The sequence below is a fragment of the Myxine glutinosa genome, chromosome 11, assembly GCF_964187855.1.
Source record: "Myxine glutinosa chromosome 11, kmMyxGlut1.1, whole genome shotgun sequence".
Classification (NCBI taxonomy): Eukaryota; Metazoa; Chordata; class Myxini; order Myxiniformes; family Myxinidae; genus Myxine; species Myxine glutinosa.
Window position 1 is genome coordinate 88,664,241 of NC_136271.1, and position 26,313 is coordinate 88,690,553.

At 44.0% G+C, this 26,313-nt stretch overlaps 1 protein-coding gene across 3 annotated transcripts in view; it reads left to right on the top strand.

The window, feature by feature from the left end:
* Positions 1-507: 507 nt before the first annotated feature.
* Positions 508-26,313, top strand: part of LOC137437113 (protein EFR3 homolog B) — a 206,575-nt gene continuing 180,769 nt past the window's right edge. The window contains exons 1-2 of one of the 3 annotated variants that reach the window (XM_068131509.2): positions 508-998; positions 16,319-16,395. In XM_068131509.2, coding sequence (XP_067987610.2) covers positions 989-998; positions 16,319-16,395 — 87 coding nt within the window. In that variant the 5' untranslated portion in view covers positions 508-988. Of the gene's footprint in view, positions 999-15,424; positions 15,642-16,318; positions 16,396-26,313 lie in introns of those variants that run through there. The other 2 variants (XR_013624995.1, XM_068131505.2) reach the window with 2 other exon arrangements.

The following is a 26,313-nucleotide window of genomic DNA, read 5'->3' on the forward strand; positions in this document are numbered from 1 at the left end:
GTCAGTAGAAGAAGAAAGAGAAGAAGAAGAAGCAGAAGAAGAGGAAGCAGAAGAAGAAGTAGAAGAAGCAGAAGTGGTAGAAAAAGAAGAGAAGAAGAAGTGTTAACCCCGACAGCTGGACATAGGACGACCTCTAGTGTTGAGAGACTAATAACCGGGTTGTCAGAAGAAAAATATGAAGAAGAAGAAGAAAAGAAGAAGTGTTAACCCCGACAGGTGGACATCGGACGATCTCTGGTGTTGAGAGACTAATAACCGGGTTGTCAGAAGAAAAATATGAAGAAGAAGAAGAAAAGAAGAAGTGTTAACCCCGACAGGTGGACATCGGACGACCTCTGGTGTTGAGAAACTAATAACCGGGCTGTCAGAAGAAGAAGGAGAAGGAGAAGAGAAGAAGAAGTGTTGACGCCGACAGGTGGACATAGGACGACCTCTGGTGTTGATAGACTAATAACCGGGTTGTCAGAAGAAGGAGAAGAAGAAGAAGAAGAAAAAGCAGCGGGGAAAGAGGAAGAAGAAGTGTTAACGCCGACAGGTGGACATAGGACGACCTCTGGTGTTGATAGACTAATAACCGGGTTGTCAGAAGAAGAAGAAGAAGACGAAGCGGAAGAGGAGGAAGAAATAGTGTTAACCCGACAGGTGCATATAGGACGATCTCCAGTGTTGATAGACTAATTAATTATCGGGTTAGCAGAAGAAGAAGAAGAAGAAGGGTTAACCCCGACAGGTGGACATAGGGCGACCTCTAGTGTTGAGAAACTAATAACCGGTTTCTGTGATACAGGAAGCGCCACTTCGTAACTCTGTTCCTCCCTTTAAATCGCTGCGGCCGCAGGTCGACCTAAACTCGGGGCTCAAGCCCCAAAGATCCGAATCGGGAGATCCACGTAACCTTTTCCTCCTATTCTCGGGCTCAGGTGTTGGTGAAAACATCCGCCGTCCGACCAAGAAGCTGCTTGACTGCACGAACCGAATAGGCCGTAACATGCCTGCAGGTAAACCCCGCGCTCGCTCCGGTGCTAAATCAGGTGCTGCACCCCACGCTCCGCAGTTGACGGATCCCACGCACCCCCCAGGTTTGGACTCCATGCTCCCCCAGGTGGTACACACCTACGCCCCCCAAGGTGAGGTGGTGGACCCCGTGTCCCCATCACACCCCCCAGGTGGACAACACGCCACAGTAACGTGCTTGTCCCCCGTCTGGTGTCCCCTGTCTGTGTCCTCCACAACCCCCTTGGCGAAACTTGTCCTCGTGTCCCACCGGTGTTAAACCCGTGTCCATGCTCCCCTCTGCCCTTACTTCTCCCCCCTTGTATATTGAATATAACATATTATTGTATATATATATGTGTGTGTGTGTGTGTCATGTGTGTATATGTGCATATATGTGTGTGTGTGTGTGTGTGTGTGTGTGTGTGTGTGTGTGTGTACTGTATGTGTGTGTACTGTATGTGTGTGTACTGTATGTGTGTGTACTGTATGTGTGTGTACTGTATGTGTGTGTACTGTATGTGTGTGTACTGTATGTGTGTGTTCTGTATGTGTGTGTGTACTGTATGTGTGTGTACTGTATGTGTGTGTACTGTATGTGTGTGTACTGTATGTGTGTGTACTGTATGTGTGTGTTCTGTGTGTGTGTGTGTGTGTGTGTGTGTGTGTGTGTGTGTGTGTGTGTGTGTGTGTGTGTGTGTGTGTGTGTGTGTGTGTGTGTGTGTGTATATGTGTATATATGTCGGTCGTTGGTTGTTATCTCCATTTGTGGGTTTCAGGAGGTGGAACAAAGTCCCCCCAGGACCCAAAGTATCAACCTCCTCTTCGGTAAGAGATCACCGTTCATGGACCAAACTGTTAAACCTTTTCAGAGTTTTGTTCTAAGTTAAATTTTCAGGATCGTCACCGAACCCCGGATTGCCTCCAGTTGTAGTTCATTTGTGGTAATATTCCCGGGGATGGTTTTTAAAATCTCAGGCCCCCCTTCCCACTCGGGTCAGCCAAATCTCAGGCCACCCCCCCCTTCCCACTCGGGTCAGTCAAAGTGTGTGTGTGTGTGTGTGTGTGTGTGTGTGTGTGTGTGTGTGTGTGTGTGTGTGTGTGTGTGTGTGTGTGTGTGTGTGTGTGTGTGTGTGTGTGTGTGTGTGTGTGTGTGTGTGTGCGTTCGTTCGTTCGTTCGTTCATTCTATGTGTTCCTAAAGCTCCGGTTGGAATGAGTTGAAATTTTGGGGTTTCCGTGGAAGGTTTTAGACGTTAAAGAAAATCAGTCGCGGAGGTTTGGGTGTGGGAGATGATGCAAATTCTCCATGTAAATGTGTATCCTGTGGTGCTGATGCTGGTGGTAGATTGTATTGCAAGTCACAGCTCATTCTAAGATACACCAATTATCTGTTATAGTATAATGAAAACTTTAGTAATCATAGATGTGGGGGGAATGTCTGTTTTTTTTTTTTGTTTGTTTGAGGAACGTGGTGGTTATACTCGCGGTGTGCATGGGAACCTTCTGCGTTGCTGGGACGGACACCCCAATTTTTGTTTTTACCTGTGATATGTCTACAATAACTTTATGTTGCTGTTGTTGTTGGGTTTCTTGTTGGAGTCGATTTTTGAAATGTGCACCCATTGGTTGGACTGCTGCGAGACCACACCCACATCTGTCTCTTGACTCCACCCACCATAGCACCAAAGCGAATGATATGGCCACCATATATGTTTTCTGGTGGGCATAACACATTAGGCCTGTAGGCCACTGCTGATTATACACTGCTTGGTTTTGTAATCAGGTAAAGGTTTAATGAAGCCCATCAAAACGCACGGTAATCAAGCATTACGTTCTGTTACACCAAAAAAAAAAAAAAATAGTGTGACGTAATTTTTGAACGGCCCCATGTTGGGGTTAATCATTCCGCGACTGTGTAGACTGTAGAGGGTGACATGGATGAGTGTGTCGAGTTAATATTTCAATGGCGCATTAAATGTGCATTTCCCAATCGGTCCGTTACTCGATTTTGTCACAGGTTGTGTCCACATTGCGGGCATTCTTGTTACTTTTATGGGAAAGTGGGGCATTATCATAACTAGAAACACCTGCTCCCTACGGGAGCGGCCATCGGGCATCAAGTGTATGTGCATATCTACAGGGTGATTGAAAAGTACCTCCCTATTTTAAAATACTTATAATTTATTTCTTAACTATAATTTTTACAAGAAATGGATATAAGAAGAAAGCGTATAGCATGATGTTTTATTTAAAATTTGATATGGGCACCAGAATTCGCCACCAGCTTCTCAAGCCGCCCGGGAACCGCGTCAACTGATTTCACCAGGAACTCTTGTGGGATGGAAGACATAACTTCTCGTATTCGCCCTTCAAGTTCTTCCAAAGTCGTTGGTTTGGTACAGTAGACTTGCACTTTTACCCAACCCCAAAGAAAAAAGTCACATGGTGTTAAGTCAGGGCTCCTGGCTGGCCACTCATACGGACCAAGACGACCCATCCATCTCCCAGGGAAGTGGGCATTCAGCCATTCACGAACAACAATAGCAAAATGTGGAGGAGCGCCATCTTGCATGAAAATCAAATCTTCAACATTCTCCGAAGCACTGATAATTGGCCAGATTTCGTCTTGCAGCATGGTGAGGTACCTTTTGGCATTCATGGTATCGCGAAGAATGAAGGGACCTACAATCCTTTCCGAAGTCATTCCACACCACACCGTTACCTTGGGCCGATATTGCGTTTTTTCAGAAATAACACGAGGATCTTCTCCTGCCCAGTAATAGCAGTTGTGACGGTTCACAAACTCACCGATGTGAAATACCGCTTCATCAGACCAGAGGATATTTTTAAAGAGATCAGACCAATCTTCATACCACTAGCTGGGCACGCTCCTGCAGGGTAAGACGTCCAGCCATGTTTGTAGGGCTTCCGAATTTCAAACAAAACATAATCTGAAAAAAAACCAACACAGATTAAATTCTCATACATTAAGGAACAAACACTAAATATTTGAGAAATATATTACAATAAATAAATAATTTCTAAATATTTTAAAATAGGGAGTTACTTTTCAATCACCCTGTATATCGTTTAATTGCATTAATATTGAAGTCTTTTTCGCCTGTATTATGGTATACACTTTCACACTTATTTATCTTATGATGTTTTAGACTCGACCATCTTATTATCCTTATTATTATTATTATTACTACAATAATAATAATAATTATTATTATTACCCTGTCCATGTGGAAAAGCGGGGTTAAGCTAGCAATTGGTTCATGTCCGTCTTTTCGTCTGTCAGTAAATATAAATTTATGATCGAGGAACAACTTCATTTAAGTTGAATGTTAATATTTTGAACACGAATATCAGAAACCTGTAGTTTTACCATATTTTGGCTATGATTTTGTCTCCCGATCGAGCTTGCGCAGAGAGGAGTGAGATCATGTTTTTACTCTGTCTCCCTGTCTGGCAATCAATTTTTTTTTAATGATTCCAAACAGGAACCTTACTGTTTGTTTTAAAGGATGTCATGAATGACACAAACAATAGGTATGAATAACTCGTTTAACACATTAGATAGGTTGGTGTAACAGACAATGAGTGAAGTGGTGGTAAATTCCAGAATGAATTGATTGATATGACGATTACAATCTTTATTTTATTTAAATAGAATTGTATACTTGAACACAGTAGAACACAAATCGCCCTCTATCACTTTGAAAACACTTCTGATTGGCAGTTCTTGGACATGCTAAATAAGGCGGTGTACAATGGTGATGTACAAGACTGCTTCACTCGTGCTAAACTTCCTTTTTAAGCAATCTTTAATATCATTATTTTATTTCAATTGAAGTACAGTCGGACCCCGCTATTCGCGGAATCCGCGTATTCACGGTTCATAAAATGCAACCGGTTTCTCTATTCGCGGAAAAGTGTCCCACAAATTCGTGGGTTTTTTTCTATTCGCGGCTGTGTTCCGTGAATTCGCGGTTTTTCAGGGGTGCAAAAAAATATTTCATGAGCCGCCAGCTTGACACATTTATAAAAACCAAGCTTTCACCAGCCATGCATAAAGTTGCTGGATGTACGTACGCAAAAAAACATCTTGTACAAGCCACAAGCATGGCCTGCTTATACAGTACAGTACAGTACAGTACCACACATTCACTGCTGTATGATTTGCGTTTTCATGGCTTTCGCAGGCGCAAATTTTATCTGCACTATAAGCGAGCCTCGTGGGATATTCCACCAGATGTGTAAACGAGTCATCCTCCACGAATTTTAGAATGCAAACACTTCATTAAATCGATTACAGTTTGCAATTTACAGTAAAGCATCATCAGAGATCTTCCACAATGAAAACGCTTCGGGGGATGTTCCATCAGCGACAAAAACAAGTCAAACTCCACGAGTTATCGAATGCAAATGCTTCATTAAATCTATTATTGAAATTAGCAGATAAGCTCAATACCCACAATGCTCGCATTCCTACATAAACAGATTGTGTCCTCGATCTCGATCATTGTTCTCGTCCCGTTGCTTCGACCTGTGTTTTTGACTCTCGCTCTGCTCATCGTTCAATCATGGCTCCCAAGCGCAAGACCAGTGCCGGAGATGTGTCGACTACCAAGAGGCAGAGGAAAGTGATGAGCCTCAGCCACAGAGTGGAGCTGCTTGACCGGCTTTCAAGAGGAGAGAGTGCGGCCTCAGTGGGCAGGCATTACGGTGTCAACAAATCCACCGTTCACTATATATGGAAGAAGGAGAAGGCAATTCATGAGAGTTTCAGTGAGTGCTGTATCGAGTACGAAGGTGGTCACTGGTCACCCATGTCCGGGATGTTCACATAGAAAGGATGGGGAAGACCCTCAGCATATGGATCGAGGACAACACACAAAAGAGTATGCCTGAAACTCCAAGATCTTGGAAGATCTCCAAGTACGTGCGACACAAGAATGGCCTTGTTTTCCTTGTTCGATGGTGAAATTTATTATTTTATTATTCTATCCAATTACTGTGTTTATCAGGCCACATCATAGAAATGGATAATTTTGAAGAAGTGAATGCACATCCTAGGATGGGCAGCATTCAGGAAAAATATATAATATACTCAAGAAGAGCAAACAATATCTTTGTTTAAAAAAATAGAGTTTACAATAGATGTGTAATACAATACCAGCAATGAGATCATGTTCGCGAATCATGGTCTCTTAAAGTGGAGGCGGCTGTCATTGATCGCCAGGCAGAGTGCCATGGAAAGATGCTGCCTTTATTTAATTATTCATTTTGTACATTGATCGAAGGCTCATCGAGGAGCTTCTTGTTTGAACCACATCCAGGACAAAGACATCAGTAATCATCAGTGTACTTTTAAATGAACTACGAGGTCATTAATGGACAATGGACAATATACTTTAATTAAAGGATTCTGCTAAGTAACCTTATTTTCCCTTCCCTTCCTCCAAATGAATATAAGCTGAAGGAACTATGGATATCTCTCCCCTCTTCCACTCTTCTGCTGTTCATTTGACATTCCAGGCGGACATTGCACAATGTCTGCTTTTTGGGGACCGAGCTAATATTTCCATCTCTATCTCCCTCTTTTTTCTGGTTTCCCTGATACTCTTTCGCTCATTTCATTTTCTTAAGTTTATTATCCCCACGCTTTTTGAAAAAGAAAAAAAAGGTGGGGTATTTTGTAATTGTCTCCGCCCATCTGTCCGTCTGTCTGTCCGTCTGCTCCTAAGACCGAAATGGTTGTGCAGAAATTTATCAAACTTGGTACTTGTGATCACTACATGGCAAGAAGGAGCAAGATCATTGCCATTTTTGGACCCTGCCTCCTGGAGGGGTCAAAAGGTCAAATACCACAAAAAACAATTGCATGCACATTTTAAAACATCTTCTAATGAGACCTTATATGTGCAATTAACATTGGGGGATGCATTAAATATATAACGATTTTTTGGATTTGACCCCTGGGTTCATGCATCAGGGGTGGAGACTTAAGGTCACAGGGTTCAAAGTGAGAATAAAAATCACACCTGTGTCCGAAGCAAGCGGTTGAACCACCTTTAGAGGCCATTTTCCCCCGCAGAGGAGGAGTTGGCCTTTTTCTCCCAATCCCCTTTTTGAAGCAATGTTTTATGGCCGGATGCCCTTCCTGCCGCCAACCCTGTTAGTCGCCTCTTGCGCCTAACAGGGAATTACCAGTGAGCTGGTGCTCAATATGCTGACCTCGGAAGGATGACAGGCTGAGTCAACCCCCCTGGTGTTAATTCAGCGATCGACCGGGATTCAAACCCAGGATCCTAGGATCCCAAGCCGGCACCCTAACTGCTAAGCCAACACCAGGCTCATGAAGCAAGCGGTTCAGTTTGGCATTTTTAATATAAAAGAGGAAAACCCAAGAAACAAATAAAACCCAATACCTTTAGACCTTTAGAATTACCCTTTAGAATTACCCTTTAGAATTACCCTTTAGAATTACCCTTTAGAATTACCCTTTAGAATTACCCTTTAGAATTACCCTTTAGAATTACCCTTTAGAATTACCCTTTAGAATTACCCTTTAGAATTACCCTTTAGAATTACACTTTAGAATTACCCCTGAGAATTACCCTTTAGAACCCTTTACAATTACCTTTTGGAATTACCCTTTAGAATTACCCTTTAGAATTACCCTTTATAATTACCCTTTAGAATTACCCTTTAGAATTACCCCTGAGAATTACCCTTTAGAACCCTTTACAATTATCCTTTAGAATTACCCTTTAGAATTACCCTTTCGAATTACCCTTTAGAATTACCCCTGAGAATTACCCTTTAGAATTACCCTTTAGAATTACCCTTTAGAATTACCCTTTAGAATTGCCCTTTACAATCACCCTTTAGAATTACCCTTTAGAATTACCCTTTAGAATTACCCTTTAGAATTACCCTTTAGAATTACCCTTTAGAATTACCCTTTAGAATTACCCTTTAGAATTACCCTTTAGAATTACCCCTGAGAATTACCCTTTAGAATTACCCTTTATAATTACCCTTTAGAATTACCCTTTAGAATTACCCTTTAGAATTACCCTTTAGAATTACCCTTTAGAATTACCCTTTAGCATTACCCTTTAGAATTACCCTTTAGAATTACCGTTTGGAAATACCCTTCAGAATTACCCTTTAGAATTACCCTTTAGAAATACCCTTTGGAACGCTTTAGAATTAAAGATGGTGGTTGGAAAGTTTCTTTTTCTTCATCTTTTGCCAGATGGATGGATGGACGGATCGAAGGAAGGAAATAGCCAAATATTGAAGTGACTTCACTGCTCAAAAATTCAATTTAAAATGTGATATTGGGTCATTCCTCGTGGAACTTTTTATTGTCCAACTTTGCTTTATGTGGGAAGCATTGGGATTTGCGAAGGCACGCCTTCGACTTTGCTCTAGTGTTTCTTTATTTTACCTCCCCCAACTTCCCTTTATTTGTGTGATATCAATCAAACACGGACAAATAATCATTGCTTTATCATCTGCAGTTTTGAGTGGGGTACCATTTCGAACGAAAAATTTTATGTTTACTTGTATAATGTGAAGCTTTTCAATGTTTATTTGGCTCGGCCCATAGCTTTTTTTTTTTTTTTTTTTTTTTTTTCTTTTTTGTATACAAGATCGAGGCTCGTGAAAGAGCGAACATTAATCACACAGAAAGACAAACCGACACATAAAACATATAACATAGGGAGTGGTAGACAAGATGGGGAGAGAGGGGGAAGGACACAAACACAACATTTGAGAGCAGGGACCGAGAGACATGGAGACATCGAGATATCTGAGAGAGGGCGAGGGCTTTGGGGGGGGGGGCGTGGGAAGGGGGCGGTGGGAGAGGTATAAAACATATGGACACTGCCAGGACTTCCAGGAAAGAAGTTGGAATTTCAAACAAGGTGGATCTGGGGTGAATTAGCGGGGGTAGAAAAGATCAAGGTTTTGGATGGGGGAAGATAAAGAGATGGTGGTGAACAGCTGTTTTAAAGACCTGGAGGGAGGAGTGGGATTGAAGGGAGTGAGGGAGTTTGTTCCAGAGGCGGGAGAAAAGAGGAATGAAAGAGTGAAGGTGAGCAGAGAGCCGAGATTTCGGCAGTTTAACCATCAGAGGGTTGCTGGCAGATCTTGTGCGACCTGGAGGAATATTTGGGGGACAGAGCACAGAGAGAGCTGGGGGTGCAAGACCGGAGAGGAGTCGGTAGAAGACAGAAAGACCACCTACCTGCCTGCGGTGAGTGAGTGAAAGGCCCTCAGAGATAGCTTCATCGCGGGAGATTCCAATAATTCTGAAAGCTTTGGTTTCAACAGCGTGAAGCCGAGCTAGGTGTGAGGCAGGAGCACCGGCCCATAGGGGAGAACAGTATTCCATTGAGCTGCGGATGAAAGCCTTGTATGTGGTGAGGAGCTCAGGTGTGCCGAGGAAGGACTTCGCACGACGGAGGATGCCCAGTCGGCGACTGGCTTTGGAGGCCAGCTTGGAAATGTGGTTTTCCCAAGAAAGATCATGGCAGATAGTGAGACCCAAAATCTTGAGCGACAGAACTTCTTGGAGAGGATTGTTGAGAAAGTAGATGGGAGGGTTGTCCAGTCGATCTTTTCGGAGAGACATAGTAAGAGTGTGAGATTTGTCAGGATTGAAAGACATGTTCCACTTGTTTGACCAGTCTGTGATTATGTCCAGGTCTTCAGAGAGTGAGGAGGCAGCAGACTGCCGATCTGAGGGAAGAGGAATGGAGCGGCAGAGAGTGGAGTCATCAGCAAAGAGATAGAGAGGATTTTCGAGAGAGTCAGAGAGATCATTGATGAAGACCAGAAAAAGCACGGGGCCCAGAACACTGCCTTGGGGAACTCCAGCCTGAACAGGAAGAGGAGATGAGAGAAACCCATTCAGGGCCACACGTTGACGACGACTAGAGAGGAAGTCCGCCAGCCATGCGTGGAGATTTCCATGGATACCAAAGGAGGAGAGTTTGGTGAGCAGAGCGGGGTGCCAGACCGTGTCGAAGGCACGTGATATGTCGAGGGAGACAGCTCTAATTTCCTGTTTGGCATTGAGGACCTCCATCCATTGTTGAGACAGCAGAAGCAGCATGTCCAGAGTAGAGTGACCTGGTCTGAAACCAAATTGATGATCAGAGATCAAGCCATTGGAGAAGAGGAAAGATTTCATATCCGAAGCAATGATGGATTCCATGACTTTGCTGATAATTGGGAGAAGGCTGATTGGTCTGTAGTTGCTAGGATCTGTTTTTGCACCTTTTTTGTGCAAAGCGGTGATGTTGGCTGATTTCCAAGCAGATGGCAGTTGACCTTGAGCAAAAGAGAGGGTGAAGAGAACAGAGAGAGGGTGAGATAGAGCAGCAGAGCAGGATTTTAGGACCCGTGGGCTGATGCCGTCGGGTCCAGTTGCAGAATCGGAGTCGAGGGTTGACAGTAACTTTTCCACCTTGTCAGGAGGAAAGGACACGGAGTCCAGGAGCAGCAGGGTACGACTGGGTATGGTGGGTACAGAGAGGGATGGGTTTGGGACACAAGATTTAGAGGCAAACACAGAGTTGAGGCATTCAGCTTTTTCACGTGCGGAGTCAGCTGTGTAGCCGTTTGAGGTAAGGGAGGGGATGGAGGGGGAACAAACACCAGAAACGGATTTGACCAGACGCCACCAGGATTTGGAAGAGGGGGACAGATAAGAGAGTTCGGTCTTGAGAACGGAGAGATATTGTTTCCTGGCTCTCCTGAGGGTGGACACACACTTGTTTCGGGCTTTGTGAAAGGAAATGAGATTTCCTTCCGTTGGATTTGCTTTCCAGGAGACGAAGGCAAGTTGTTTCTGGGCAACAGCCTCACCACAAGATTCCGTGTACCATGGACGGGAGGAAGGGTATGACAACTGAAGACGAGATGGGATAAATCTGTGCATGAGAGAGAGCAATTTACTTTGGAAGAATTCCCAGGATGAGTTGATGTCAGAGGTGGTAGAGATGGGAGACCAGTCCAGATGATTGATGGCTGCTTGAAGACCGTGCCAGTTGGCCTGAGTGAAATGCCAGACTCGCCGACGCTGAGCAGGCTCCCTGAGGATGGTCAGAGAGATGTCCACTTTAACAAGGACATGATCAGATGATCCGATCGGAGCAGAAGAAGAGCAGCAGACATTTTCAGGGAAGTTAGTCATAACCAAGTCCAGAAGAGAAGATGTTCCGTTGACTGAGATCCGGGTCGGGAAATTGACAGATTGTGTCAGTCCCAGTGAGTCGCAGAAGTCCTTTGCTGAGGAGCCATGGCTGGTGAGCGAGGTACCCACACCCAGCCAACTGGCATGATGACAGTTGAAATCACCACATATGAGGAAGAGAGAGTTGGGATGAGTAGATAGAAGTTGGTCCATATCATCAGACAGCGAGATGTAGATGGAGTCATCACTGTTTGGTGGACGGTACAACACACATATGAACAAGAGTTGGGAGCGAAGGGGAAGCCGTAGCCAGAGGTATTCCTGGGGGTGAGGTGGAGAGAGTGCAGTGCAGGGCGAGTGAGGAAGAGAGTTTTTGATAAAGATAGCAACCCCGCCTCCAGGACGAGGCTCAGGTCTATCATACCGGAGGAGGGAGTAGCCCGGGAGATATACTATGGAATCAGAGACATCATAAAGGAGGAAAGTTTCTGTTAGGCAGATCACGTCTGGTTTGACAGAAGCAACCTGTATGGAGAGATCAGTTAAGTTTGAACGAAGGCCCGGATGTTTGAGGTCCATACCGTTAATGAAGAGGAAGGGGGAGCATCAGATACAGAACAGGGGGGAGGAGGGGTAGGGTAAGATGTGGAAGAGGTGGAAGAGGTAGGGAGAGCTGTTGAAGGTGTGTCAGAGATTTCAGAATAGCTCGGAGAAAGGGAAGGATGGGGCGGACAGAAGGTTTGATGGTGATTGGGTGAGCCACAATGAGGTGTTATTTGAGGAGGGGGAAGAGCGAGGCAGAAGGTTGGGGGAGATGGAGGTGAGAGTTTGAAGGGGGAAGAAGCGGGGAGGACGCTTTGAGGAGGGGGAGTGAGAGGGGGGAAATTGAGAAGCAATGAGGGTGGGGAGATTTGAAGGGGAGGGGTGAGGGGGGAGTTTGGGAGGGAAGGGACAAGGGGAGGGATTTGAAAGGGATGGGATATGGGGGAGATTTGGAGGGGAGGGGTGAGGCAGGAGTCTAGGAGGGGAGGGGCGAGGGGGCGTCTTGGCGGGGAGGGGTGAGGGGGTAGTTTAGGAGGGAGGGGGCAAGGGGGGAGATTTGAAAGGGATGGGTGATGGGGAAGATTTGGAGGGGAGGGGTGATGGGGAAGATTTGGAGGGGAGGGGTTATGGGGAAGATTTGGAGGGGAGGGGTGAGATTGGATTTTTGAAAGTGTACGATTTATGGGAAACGAACATTTATTGCAAAATGAGTTTCTTGTGACCTTCGAGTTAAAAATACGTTTAAGGACGCTGGATGGAGGATGGAGTGCAGGAGAGTTTAGGGAATGTAGAACAAAGGCACTATAGGAGATGGATATTTTTTTTGGGATGAATTGATTTGGTGAGCAAGTCGAAAGCAGCCTTTTAAAGAAGAAGAAGAAAAAGGTGTTATAAAATATGACGGAATACATAACTTGAGGGGAAAGTGTAAACATTGAAGGTTAATGAGTGAAAACTATCTGGGGAAATGGGGGAGAAACACGTGGTCGAAGAACGAACGAACGAATAAGAATGAATAAACGAATGAGAACAGAGAAGGAAATGTATATATATATATTTTTTTTTGAGTTGAGATTTACACAAGGAAGTAGGCTATGGGTGAAAAGACTGGGAATACAGAGAACGAAAGTTATTGGATCACAAAAGACGGACCGCTGAGAAAAACAAAGCCTCAAGGTTGTACAGTGCACACTGTACAAGGCCTCAAAGGCCTTGCTCGCGACACGGCAAACAGACGATCAATTTATGAAAGATAAACACCGAGAAACAACCAAAGTTGCACACAATAACTTCACACACCGAAAGATAAATACAGTTTCGACAAAATACAATTGTGAACAGACTTAACTTCGAAAAACGTGGAGACCGTGTGGAGCTTCGAAAATCCCTGCCGCCGTCTCCAAGATCTCGCGAGATCTCCAAGCCATTACTTTGAACCTCCAGTCGGAATGAATTGGCGAATTAATGAATTTCATACGTGTAGTTCATGCTTTCATCCTTCCTGTGTTATCGTGCAGCGTACTTGTCAGAGTCAATTACAATCATCAATTCAGTGCCCATAAAAAGTCTACACCCCCTTTCTAAATTTTCACCTTTTGTTACATGGAATTAAATTACATTAAATCAGACTTTTTCCCTCTATATTTACACATCGTAACCCACAACTTCCAAGTGAAAAACAACTTCTACAAATTTCAGAAAATTAATTAAAAATACAAAACGAGAATATCTTGGTTGGATAAGTGCCCACCCCCCTTATAATAGCAATTGTAAATTAGCTCAGGTGTAACCAATCACCTTCAAAATTACCAAGTTAATTGGCATCCACCTGTGTTACATTGTAGTGATTCTGATTGTTTCAGAATAAAATCAGCTGTTCCTGTGTGTTTACTCTGCTGGGTCGTGCAAGTCACAGCAAATACTCGACCATGAGCACCAAGGAACTTTCAAAATACCTCTGGGATAAAGTTGTGGAAAGGCCCATATCATGGGATGGGTATGACATTATTTCAAAGGCCTTGAATATCCCTTGGAGCTCAGTCAAGACAATCATTAAGAAATGGAAGGTGTATAGTACTACCAAGACCCAGCCTAGATCAGGCCGTCCCTCTAGACAGGATGACCAAGCAATGAGGTGACTGATCAGAGAGGCCTCCAGGAGGCCAATGGCAACTTTGAAAGAGTTGCTTTATGGCAAAGGCCTTTATGGCAAAGAATGGTCACGGGGTGCACGTGACACGTGATGTGACAACAGTATCCCAAGCACTCCACAAATCTGGCCTGTACGGTATGGTGGCAAGAAGGAAGCCATTACTCAAAAAAGCCCACCTTGAGTCACGTTTGAGGTTTGCAAAATACCACTCTGGAGGTTCTGCAGCCAAGTGGCAAAAAGTTTTGTGGTCTGACGAAACCAAGATGGAGCTTTTTGGCCCAAATGCAAAACGTTACGTTTGGCGCAAACCCAACGCAGCACATCACCCAAAGAACACCATCCTTACTGTGAAGCATGGTGGTGGCAGCATCATGTTATGGGGATGTTTTTCATCAGTCAGGACTGGGGCAATTGTCAGGATAGAAGGGAAAATGGATGGAGAAAAATACAGAAAAATTCAAGAGGGAAACCTGCTGCTGTCTAATAGAAAGTTGAAATTGGGACGGAAGTTCACCTTTCAGCATGACAACTACCCGCAGAACACAGCCAAAGCTACACTGGAGTGGCTAAGGAACAAAACGATAAATGTCCTTGAGTGGCGCATTCATAGCTTGCTGTCCATCAACATTCCCCATGCAACTTGACTGAGCTTGAAAATTTTTGTCCAGAAAAATGGGAAAGTATTGCCCAATGAAGGTGTGCAAAGTTGGTAAAGACCTATCCAAACAGACTCACAGGTGCAATTGCTGTCAAAGGTGCTTCCACCAGGTATTAACTCAGGGGGCTGGGGGAGGGCAGTTATCCAAACAAGATAATCTAGTTTTGTATTTTTAATGAATTTTCTGAAATTTGTAGAATTTGTTTTTCACTTGGAAGTTGTGGGTTACGATGTAAATAAAGTTGGAAAAAGTCTGATTTAATCTAATTTAATTTCAGGCTATAAGGTAACAAAAGGTGAAAATTTTTAAAGGGGGTTTACACTTTCTATATAGGTACTGTACATGTTCGCAACAATTAAAGCACAATTGTAACTGAGACCAGCCTGGGCTGATACTATACACCTGGGCAAAACGTTACATTTGGCATTTGGGTAAATTTTTGTGTACAAGTGTGTACAATGTATTTTTGTGTGCAAATGATTCAGGATAGTTTGGCCAGAATGGACCTTTTGTTGATGCTTTGAGGCGATATTTCCACCCAAATCCCAATAACTTGAGTGCGCACTTTCCACCTTGGATTTTCTGTTTATTTGGGAAAGGGGTGCAGTTGGAAGAGATGTTTAACCTTTTTCCAAGGTCATTGCACCATGCATCGTGGCACCATTGTCGTAAATGATCAATGTAATAACTGACATATTTTTACCTGGATGCGTAGTTTTGATAAATTTCCATTAATACCAAGGTATTGTTGGTTTACTTTGTAACGAAAAAGGCAATTCCATTCTGGAATTGATATTTAGTATTTGACGCAAGCCGTCTGCCACCATGATGATTCATCAAGTGCAGGAGGAGGAGTTGCTCGGTGACCGGTAAAAAGGAAATAATAAAAGAAGGAACCCGATAGTGGTGACGTCACGCCAGCTCGTGGAGGCTCTCGCGATCACACCGGAGCGTAGCTCTGGCCCATTGACCCAGAGACGATGCAGCCCTTGATGTGTCTGTCCTACTCGAGCGACCCCGTGGAGCTGTACGTTGGCTGGAGCGAGTGTGACATCGTGTTCGAAGGTACAGGTACGCGGTGCCTCGTCCCGATACCTGCTTGGTATTCCGTACCGGCCGAGCGTTGCGGGGAGATGGAAAGCACCTCGTGTCCTCGGATACCCAGAGACACGATTTGCTTTGATTGATCACCGCTCGAGAGGTTATCTTGTCGTTCTTTTAACATCACCATTTTATCAATATTAAAAATGATTATTTTGACAATTTATTATTTTATTTCCGGAGCATTTGAGAAAGTGTTCCGTTTGAATGGAATAATTGGAGATGTGTAAGTGAATCCTCCTGAACACATGATCCAACTGTGCGATGCCTCTGGTTTTGTATAAAGAAGGTTCGAGTAGTTGATAAATCAAATTTCGTTAATATTGGAAATTGCTGGAGCGTAATTCAAATTTCCTGCGAGGTCATTTTGCCTTGAAAACCGTGAGGTTTATGTGAGATATTTAAATTCCGCCTTCCTTGTGGCCTCTTAATTAACACTTGAAAGTGTAGCAGGTATTTCCTTTAATTATTCATCCAAGCAGGCATTTTTCATGCCAGATGTTATTCCCTTCCTCCCACTATCCACCTGTGACTGTTTTGCTGATATTTCACCTTCACTGCTCATCTCTGGCTTGAAATCTATCGGATACATTTTGAATGCTAATGTGTATCAAACATGGAGTTTAATTGCTGTGTTTTTTTTTTAGACATATGCAGCTGCTTTCGAGCCTTCAGACCAAGGTACAAGGTCTTGGTCGATAGCATATTCCCTGAAGACCCCAGGGTGAGATAACGTGCCTTCGTAAGGTGTAATATTTCAATATAAAAATTGTGCATTTTTTCATTCATTTCTTCCGATTTAGATTAAAGTGCAGTCTTTGTGTCAATCCTCTACCTGCGAAATAGCCTCTACCTGCGAAATAGCCTCTCCCTGTGAAATAGCCTCCACCTGCGAAATATCCTCTACCTGCTAAATAACCTCTACCTGCTAAATAACCTCTACCTGCTAAATAACCTCTACCTGGTAAATAACCTCTACCTGGTAAATAACCTCGAACTGCTAAATAGCCTCGACCTTCTAAATAACCTCTACCTGCTAAATAGCCTCTACCTGCTAAATAACCTCTACCTGCTAAATAACCTCAACCTGCTAAATAACCTCTACCTGCTAAATAACCTCGACCTGCTAAATAGCCTCGACCTGCTAAATAGCCTCGACCTGCTGAATAACCTCTACCTGCTAAATAACCTCCACCTGATAAATAACCTCGACCTGCTAAATAACCTCGACCTGCTAAATAACCTCTACCTGCTAAATATCCTCTACCTGCTAAATAACCTCTACCTGCTAAATAACCTCTACCTGCTAAATAGCCTCTACCTGCCAAATACTCTCTACCTGCCAAATAACCTCTACCTGCTAAATAACCTCTACCTGCTAAATAACCTTGACCTGCTAAATAACCTCGACCTGCTAAATAGCCTCAACCTGCTAAATAGCCTCGACCTGCTGAATAACCTCTACCTGCTAAATAACCTCGACCTGCTAAATAACCTCGACCTGCTAAATAACCTCGACCTGCTAAATAACCTCTACCTGCTAAATATCCTCTACCTGCTAAATAACCTCTACCTGCTAAATAGCCTCTACCTGCTAAATAGCCTCTACCTGCTAAATAACCTCAACCTGCTAAATAACCTCTACCTGCTAAATAACCTCGACCTGCTAAATAGCCTCTACCTGCTAAATAACCTCTACCTGCTAAATAGCCTCTACCTGCTAAATAACCTCAACCTGCTAAATAACCTCTACCTGCTAAATAACCTCGACCTGCTAAATAGCCTCGACCTGCTAAATAGCCTCGCCCTGCTGAATAGCCTCGACCTGCTGAATAACCTCTACCTGCTAAATAACCTCCACCTGATAAATAACCTTGACCTGCTAAATAACCTCGACCTGCTAAATAACCTCTACCTGCTAAATAGCCTCTACCTGCTAAATAACCTCTACCTGCTAAATAATCTCTACCTGCTAAATAGCCTCTACCTGCCAAATACTCTCTACCTGCTAAATACTCTCTACCTGCTAAATAACCTCTACCTGCTAAATAACCTTGACCTGCTAAATAACCTCTACCTGCTAAATAGCCTCTACCTGCTAAATAACCACTACCTGCTAAATAACCTTGACCTGCTAAATAGCCTCAACCTGCTAAATAACCTCTACCTGCTAAATAGCCTCTACCTGCAAAATAGCCTCTACCTGCTAAATAACCTCGACCTGCTAAATAGCCTCGACCTGATAAATAACCTCTACCTGCTAAATAACCTCTACCTGCTAAATAACCGCTACCTGCTAAATAACCTTGACCTGCTAAATAACCTCTACCTGCTAAATAGCCTCTACCTGCTAAATAGCCTCTACCTGATAAATAACCTCGACCTGCTAAATAGCTTCTACCTGCGAAATAGCCTCTACCTGCTAAATAGCCTCTACCTGCTAAATAACCTCGACCTGCTGAATAGCCTCTACCTGCTAAATAACCTCCACCTACTAAATAGCCTCTACCTGCTAAATAACCGCTACCTGCTAAATAACCTCTACCTGCTAAATAACCTCTACCTGCTAAATAACCTCGACCTGCTAAATAGCCTCGACCTCCTAAATAGCCTCGACCTGCTAAATAGCATCGACCTGCTAAATAGCCTCCACCTGCTAAATAGCCTCGACCTGCTGAATAGCCTCGACCTGCTGAATAACCTCTACCTGCTAAATAACCTCCACCTGATAAATAACCTCGACCTGCTAAATAACCTCGACCTGCTAAATAACCTCGACCTGCTAAATAACCTCGACCTGCTAAATAACCTCGACCTGCTAAATAACCTCGACCTGCTAAATAACCTCGACCTGCTAAATAACCTCGACCTGCTAAATAGCCTCGACCTGCGAAATAGCCTCGACCTGCTAAATAGCCTCGACCTGATAAATAACCTCTACCTGCTAAATAACCTCTACCTGCTAAATAACCTCTACCTGCTAAATAACCTCGACCTGCTAAATAGCCTCGACCTCCGAAATAGCCTCGACCTCCTAAATAACCTCGACCTGCTAAATAGCCTCGACCTCCTAAATAACCTCGACCTGCTAAATAACCTCTACCTGCTAAATAACATCTACCTGCTAAATAACCCCTACCTGCTAAATAACCTCGACCTGCTAAATAGCCTCGACCTGCGAAATAACCTCGACCTGCTAAATAGCCTCGACCTGCTAAATACCTTCCACCTGATAAATAACCTCTACCTGCGAAATAACCTCTACCTGGTAAATAACCTCGAACTGCTAAATAGCCTCGACCTTCTAAATAACCTCTACCTGCTAAATAGCCTCTACCTGCTAAATAACCTCTACCTGCTAAATAACCTCCACCTGATAAATAACCTCGACCTGCTAAATAACCTCGACCTGCTAAATAACCTCTACCTGCTAAATATCCTCTACCTGCTAAATAACCTCTACCTGCTAAATAACCTCTACCTGCTAAATAGCCTCTACCTGCCAAATACTCTCTACCTGCCAAATAACCTCTACCTGCTAAATAACCTCTACCTGCTAAATAACCTTGACCTGCTAAATAACCTCGACCTGCTAAATAGCCTCAACCTGCTAAATAGCCTCGACCTGCTGAATAACCTCTACCTGCTAAATAACCTCGACCTGCTAAATAACCTCGACCTGCTAAATAACCTCGACCTGCTAAATAACCTCTACCTGCTAAATATCCTCTACCTGCGAAATAACCTCTACCTGCTAAATAGCCTCTACCTGCTAAATAGCCTCTACCTGCTAAATAACCTCAACCTGCTAAATAACCTCTACCTGCTAAATAACCTCGACCTGCTAAATAGCCTCTACCTGCTAAATAACCTCTACCTGCTAAATAGCCTCTACCTGCTAAATAACCTCAACCTGCTAAATAACCTCTACCTGCTAAATAACCTCGACCTGCTAAATAGCCTCGACCTGCTAAATAGCCTCGACCTGCTGAATAGCCTCGACCTGCTGAATAACCTCTACCTGCTAAATAACCTCCACCTGATAAATAACCTTGACCTGCTAAATAACCTCGACCTGCTAAATAACCTCTACCTGCTAAATAGCCTCTACCTGCTAAATAACCTCTACCTGCTAAATAATCTCTACCTGCTAAATAGCCTCTACCTGCCAAATACTCTCTACCTGCTAAATACTCTCTACCTGCTAAATAACCTCTACCTGCTAAATAACCTTGACCTGCTAAATAACCTCTACCTGCTAAATAGCCTCTACCTGCTAAATAACCACTACCTGCTAAATAACCTTGACCTGCTAAATAGCCTCAACCTGCTAAATAACCTCTACCTGCTAAATAGCCTCTACCTGCAAAATAGCCTCTACCTGCTAAATAACCTCGACCTGCTAAATAGCCTCGACCTGATAAATAACCTCTACCTGCTAAATAACCTCTACCTGCTAAATAACCTCTACCTGCTAAATAACCTTGACCTGCTAAATAACCTCTACCTGCTAAATAGCCTCTACCTGCTAAATAGCCTCTACCTGATAAATAACCTCGACCTGCTAAATAGCTTCTACCTGCGAAATAGCCTCTACCTGCTAAATAGCCTCTACCTGCTAAATAACCTCGACCTGCTGAATAGCCTCTACCTGCTAAATAACCTCCACCTACTAAATAGCCTCTACCTGCTAAATAACCGCTACCTGCTAAATAACCTCTACCTGCTAAATAACCTCTACCTGCTAAATAACCTCGACCTGCTAAATAGCCTCGACCTCCTAAATAGCCTCGACCTGCTAAATAGCCTCGACCTGCTAAATAGCCTCCACCTGCTGAATAGCCTCGACCTGCTGAATAGCCTCGACCTGCTGAATAACCTCTACCTGCTAAATAACCTCCACCTGATAAATAACCTCGACCTGCTAAATAACCTCGACCTGCTAAATAACCTCGACCTGCTAAATAACCTCGACCTGCTAAATAACCTCGACCTGCTAAATAACCTCGACCTGCTAAATAACCTCGACCTGCTAAATAACCTCGACCTGCTAAATAACCTCGACCTGCTAAATAACCTCGACCTGCTAAATAGCCTCGACCTGCGAAATAGCCTCGACCTGCTAAATAGCCTCGACCTGATAAATAACCTCTACCTGCTAAATAACCTCTACCTGCTAAATAACCTCTACCTGCTAAATAACCTCGACCTGCTAAATAGCCTCGACCTCCGAAATAGCCTCGACCTCCTAAATAACCTCGACCTGCTAAATAGCCTCGACCTCCTAAATAACCTCGACCTGCTAAATAACCTCTACCTGCTAAATAACATCTACCTGCTAAATAACCCCTACCTGCTAAATAACCTCGACCTGCTAAATAGCCTCGACCTGCGAAATAACCTCGACCTGCTAAATAGCCTCGACCTGCTAAATACCTTCCACCTGATAAATAACCTCTACCTGCGAAATAACCTCGACCTGCTAAATAACCTCAACCTGCTAAATAACCTCCACCTGCTGAATAACCTCGACCTGCAAAATAACCTCCACCTGCTAAATAACCTCTGCCTGCTAAATAACCTCCACCTGCTAAATAACCTCTACCTGCGAAATAACCTCTACCTGCTAACGAACCTCTACCTGCGAAATAACCTCTACCTGCTAAATACCCTCTACCTGCAAAATAGCCTCTACCTGCTAAATAACCTCTACCTGCTAAATAGCCTTTACCTGCTAAATAACCTCTACCTGCTAAATAACCTCCACCTACTAAATAACATCGACCTGCTAAATAATCTATACCTGCTAAATAACCTCTACCTGCTAAATAACCTCCACCTGATAAATAACCTCAACTTGCAAAATAGCCTCTACTTGCTAAATAACCTCTACATGCTAAATAACCTCTACCTGCTAAATAACCTCTACCTGCTAAATAACCTCGACCTGCTGAATAGCCTCTACCTGCTAAATAACCTCCACCTACGAAATAGCCTCTACCTGCTAAATAACCGCTACCTGCTAAATAACCTCTACCTGCTAAATAACCTCGACCTGCTAAATAGCCTCGACCTGCTAAATAGCCTCGACCTCCTAAATAGCCTCGACCTTCTAAATAACCTGTACCTGCTAAATAACCTCGACCTGCTAAATAACCTCGACCTGCTAAATAGCCTCTACCTGCTAAATAGCCTCTACCTGCTAAATAGCCTCTACCTGCTAAATAACCTCTGCCTGCTAAATAACCTCCACCTGCTAAATAACCTCTACCTGCGAAATAACCTCTACCTGCTAACGAACCTCTACCTGCGAAATAACCTCTACCTGCTAAATACCCTCTACCTGCAAAATAGCCTCTACCTGCTAAATAACCTCTACCTGCTAAATAGCCTTTACCTGCTAAATAACCTCTACCTGCTAAATAACCTCCACCTACTAAATAACATCGACCTGCTAAATAATCTATACCTGCTAAATAACCTCTACCTGCTAAATAACCTCCACCTGATAAATAACCTCAACTTGCAAAATAGCCTCTACTTGCTAAATAACCTCTACATGCTAAATAACCTCTACCTGCTAAATAACCTCTACCTGCTAAATAACCTCGACCTGCTGAATAGCCTCTACCTGCTAAATAACCTCCACCTACGAAATAGCCTCTACCTGCTAAATAACCGCTACCTGCTAAATAACCTCTACCTGCTAAATAACCTCGACCTGCTAAATAGCCTCGACCTGCTAAATAGCCTCGACCTCCTAAATAGCCTCGACCTTCTAAATAACCTGTACCTGCTAAATAACCTCGACCTGCTAAATAACCTCGACCTGCTAAATAGCCTCTACCTGCTAAATAGCCTCTACCTGCTAAATAGCCTCTACCTGCTAAATAACTGCTACCTGCTAAATAACCTCCACCTGATAAATAACCTCTACCTGCTAAATAACCTCTACCTGCTAAAGAAATCATTGAATCAAAATGTATATTGTACATTTTGAGGGCATACCACTACCAGGCTGCATATTGTACATTTTGAGGGCATACCACTGCCAGGGTGGATATTTTACATTTTGAGGGCAAACCACTGCCAGGCTGGATATTGTACATTCTGAGGGCAAACCACTGCCAGGCTGGATATTGTACATTTTGAGGGCAAACCACTGCCAGGCTGGATATTGTACATTCTGAGGGCAAACCACTGCCAGGCTGGATATTGTACATTCTGAGGGCATACCACTGCCAGGGTGGATATTGTACATTCTGAGGGCAAACCACTGCCAGGGTGGATATTGTACATTTTGAGGGCAAACCACTGCCAGGCTGGATATTGTACATTCTGAGTGCATACCACTTCCAGGCTGGATATTGTACATTTTGAGGGCAAACCACTGCCAGGCTGGATATTGTACATTTTGAGGGCAAACCACTGCCAGGATGGATATTGTACATTCTGAGGGCAAACCACTGCCAGGGTGGATATTGTACATTTTGAGGGCAAACCACTGCCAGGCTGGATATTGTACGTTTTGAGGGCAAACCACTGCCAGGCTGGATATTGTACATTTTGAGGGCAATCCACTGCCAGGCTAGATATTGTACATTCTGAGGGCATACAACTGCCAGGCTGGATATTGTACATTCTGAGGGCATACAACTGCCAGGCTGGATATTGTACATTTTGAGGGCAATCCACTGCCAGGCTAGATATTGTACATTCTGAGGGCATACAACTGCCAGGCTGGATATTGTACATTTTGAGGGCAATCCACTGCCAGGCTAGATATTGTACATTCTGAGGGCAAACCACTGCCAGGCTAGATATTGTACATTCTGAGGGCAAACCACTGCCAGGCTGGATATTGTACATTCTGAGGGCAAACCACGACCAGGCTGGATATTGTACATTCTGAGGGCAAACCACGACCAGGCTGGATATTGTACATTCTGAGGGCAAACCACTACCAGGCTAGATATTGTACATTCTGAGGGCAAACCACGACCAGGCTGGATATTGTACATTCTGAGGGCAAACCACTGCCAGGCTGGATATTGTACATTTTGAGGGCAAACCACTGCCAGGCTGGATATTGTACATTCTGAGGGCAAACCACTACCAGGCTAGATATTGTACATTTTGAGGGCAAACCACTACCAGGCTGGATATTGTACATTTTGAGGGCAAAACACTACCAGGCTGGATATTGTACATTCTGAGGGCAAACCACTGCCAGGCTGGATATTGTACATTCTGAGGGCAAACCACTACCAGGCTAGATATTGTACATTCTGAGGGCAAACCACTGCCAGGCTGGATATTGTACATTCTGAGGGCAAACCACTACCAGGCTAGATATTGTACATTCTGAGGGCAAACCACTGCCAGGCTGGATATTGTACATTTTGAGGGCAAACCACTGCCAGGCTGGATATTGTACATTCTGAGGGCAAACCACTGCCAGGCTGGATATTGTACATTCTGAGGGCAAACCACTACCAGGCTAGATATTGTACATTCTGAGGGCAAACCACTACCAGGCTGGATATTGTACATTTTGAGGGCAAAACACTACCAGGCTGGATATTGTACATTCTGAGGGCAAACCACTACCAGGCTAGATATTGTACATTCTGAGGGCAAACCACTGCCAGGCTGGATATTGTACATTTTGAGGGCAAACCACTGCCAGGCTGGATATTGTACATTTTGAGGGCAAACCACTACCAGGCTGGATATTGTACATTCTGAGGGCAAACCACTACCAGGCTAGATATTGTACATTCTGAGGGCAAACCACTGCCAGGCTGGATATTGTACATTTTGAGGGCAAAACACTACCAGGCTGGATATTGTACATTTTGAGGGCAAACCACTACCAGGCTGGATATTGTACATTTTGAGGGCAAAACACTACCAGGCTGGATATTGTACATTCTGAGGGCAAACCACTACCAGGCTGGATATTGTACATTCTGAGGGCAAACCACTACCAGGCTGGATATTGTACATTTTGAGGGCAAAACACTACCAGGCTGGATATTGTACATTCTGAGGGCAAACCACTACCAGGCTGGATATTGTACATTTTGAGGGCAAACCACTACCAGGCTGGATATTGTACATTTTGAGGGCAAACCACTGCCAGGCTGGATATTGTACATTTTGAGGGCATACCACTGCCAGGCTGGATATTGTACATTCTGAGGGCAAACCACTGCCAGGCTGGATATTGTACATTTTGAGGGCAAACCACTGCCAGGGTGGATATTGTACATTTTGAGGGCAAAACACTACCAGGCTGGATATTGTACATTTTGAGGGCAAAACACTACCAGGCTGGATATTGTACATTCTGAGGGCAAACCACTGCCAGGCTGGATATTGTACATTCTGAGGGCAAACCACTACCAGGCTGGATATTGTACATTTTGAGGGCAAACCACGACCAGGGTGGATATTGTACATTCTGAGGGCAAACCACTACCAGGCTGGATATTGTACATTCTGAGGGCAAACCACTACCAGACTGGATATTGTACATTTTGAGGGCAAACCACTGCCAGGCTGGATATTGTACATTTTGAGGGCAAACCACTACCAGGCTGGATATTGTACATTCTGAGGGCAAAACACTACCAGGCTGGATATTGTACATTTTGAGGGCAAACCACTACCAGGCTGGATATTGTACATTTTGAGGGCAAAACACTACCAGGCTGGATATTGTACATTCTGAGGGCAAACCACTACCAGGCTGGATATTGTACATTCTGAGGGCAAACCACTACCAGGCTGGATATTGTACATTTTGAGGGCAAAACACTACCAGGCTGGATATTGTACATTCTGAGGGCAAACCACTGCCAGGCTGGATATTGTACATTTTGAGGGCAAACCACTGCCAGGGTGGATATTGTACATTTTGAGGGCAAAACACTACCAGGCTGGATATTGTACATTTTGAGGGCAAAACACTGCCAGGCTGGATATTGTACATTCTGAGGGCAAACCACTGCCAGGGTGGATATTGTACATTTTGAGGGCAAACCACTGCCAGGCTGGATATTGTACATTTTGAGGGCAAACCACTGCCAGGGTGGATATTGTACATTTTGAGGGCAAAACACTACCAGGCTGGATATTGTACATTCTGAGGGCAAACCACTGCCAGGCTGGATATTGTACATTCTGAGGGCAAACCACTACCAGGCTGGATATTGTACATTTTGAGGGCAAAACACTACCAGGCTGGATATTGTACATTTTGAGGGCAAACCACTGCCAGGCTGGATATTGTACATTCTGAGGGCAAACCACTGCCAGGGTGGATATTGTACATTTTGAGGGCAAACCACTGCCAGGCTGGATATTGTACATTTTGAGGGCAAACCACTGCCAGGGTGGATATTGTACATTTTGAGGGCAAAACACTACCAGGCTGGATATTGTACATTCTGAGGGCAAACCACTGCCAGGCTGGATATTGTACATTCTGAGGGCAAACCACTACCAGGCTGGATATTGTACATTTTGAGGGCAAACCACGACCAGGGTGGATATTGTACATTCTGAGGGCAAACCACTACCAGGCTGGATATTGTACATTCTGAGGGCAAACCACTACCAGACTGGATATTGTACA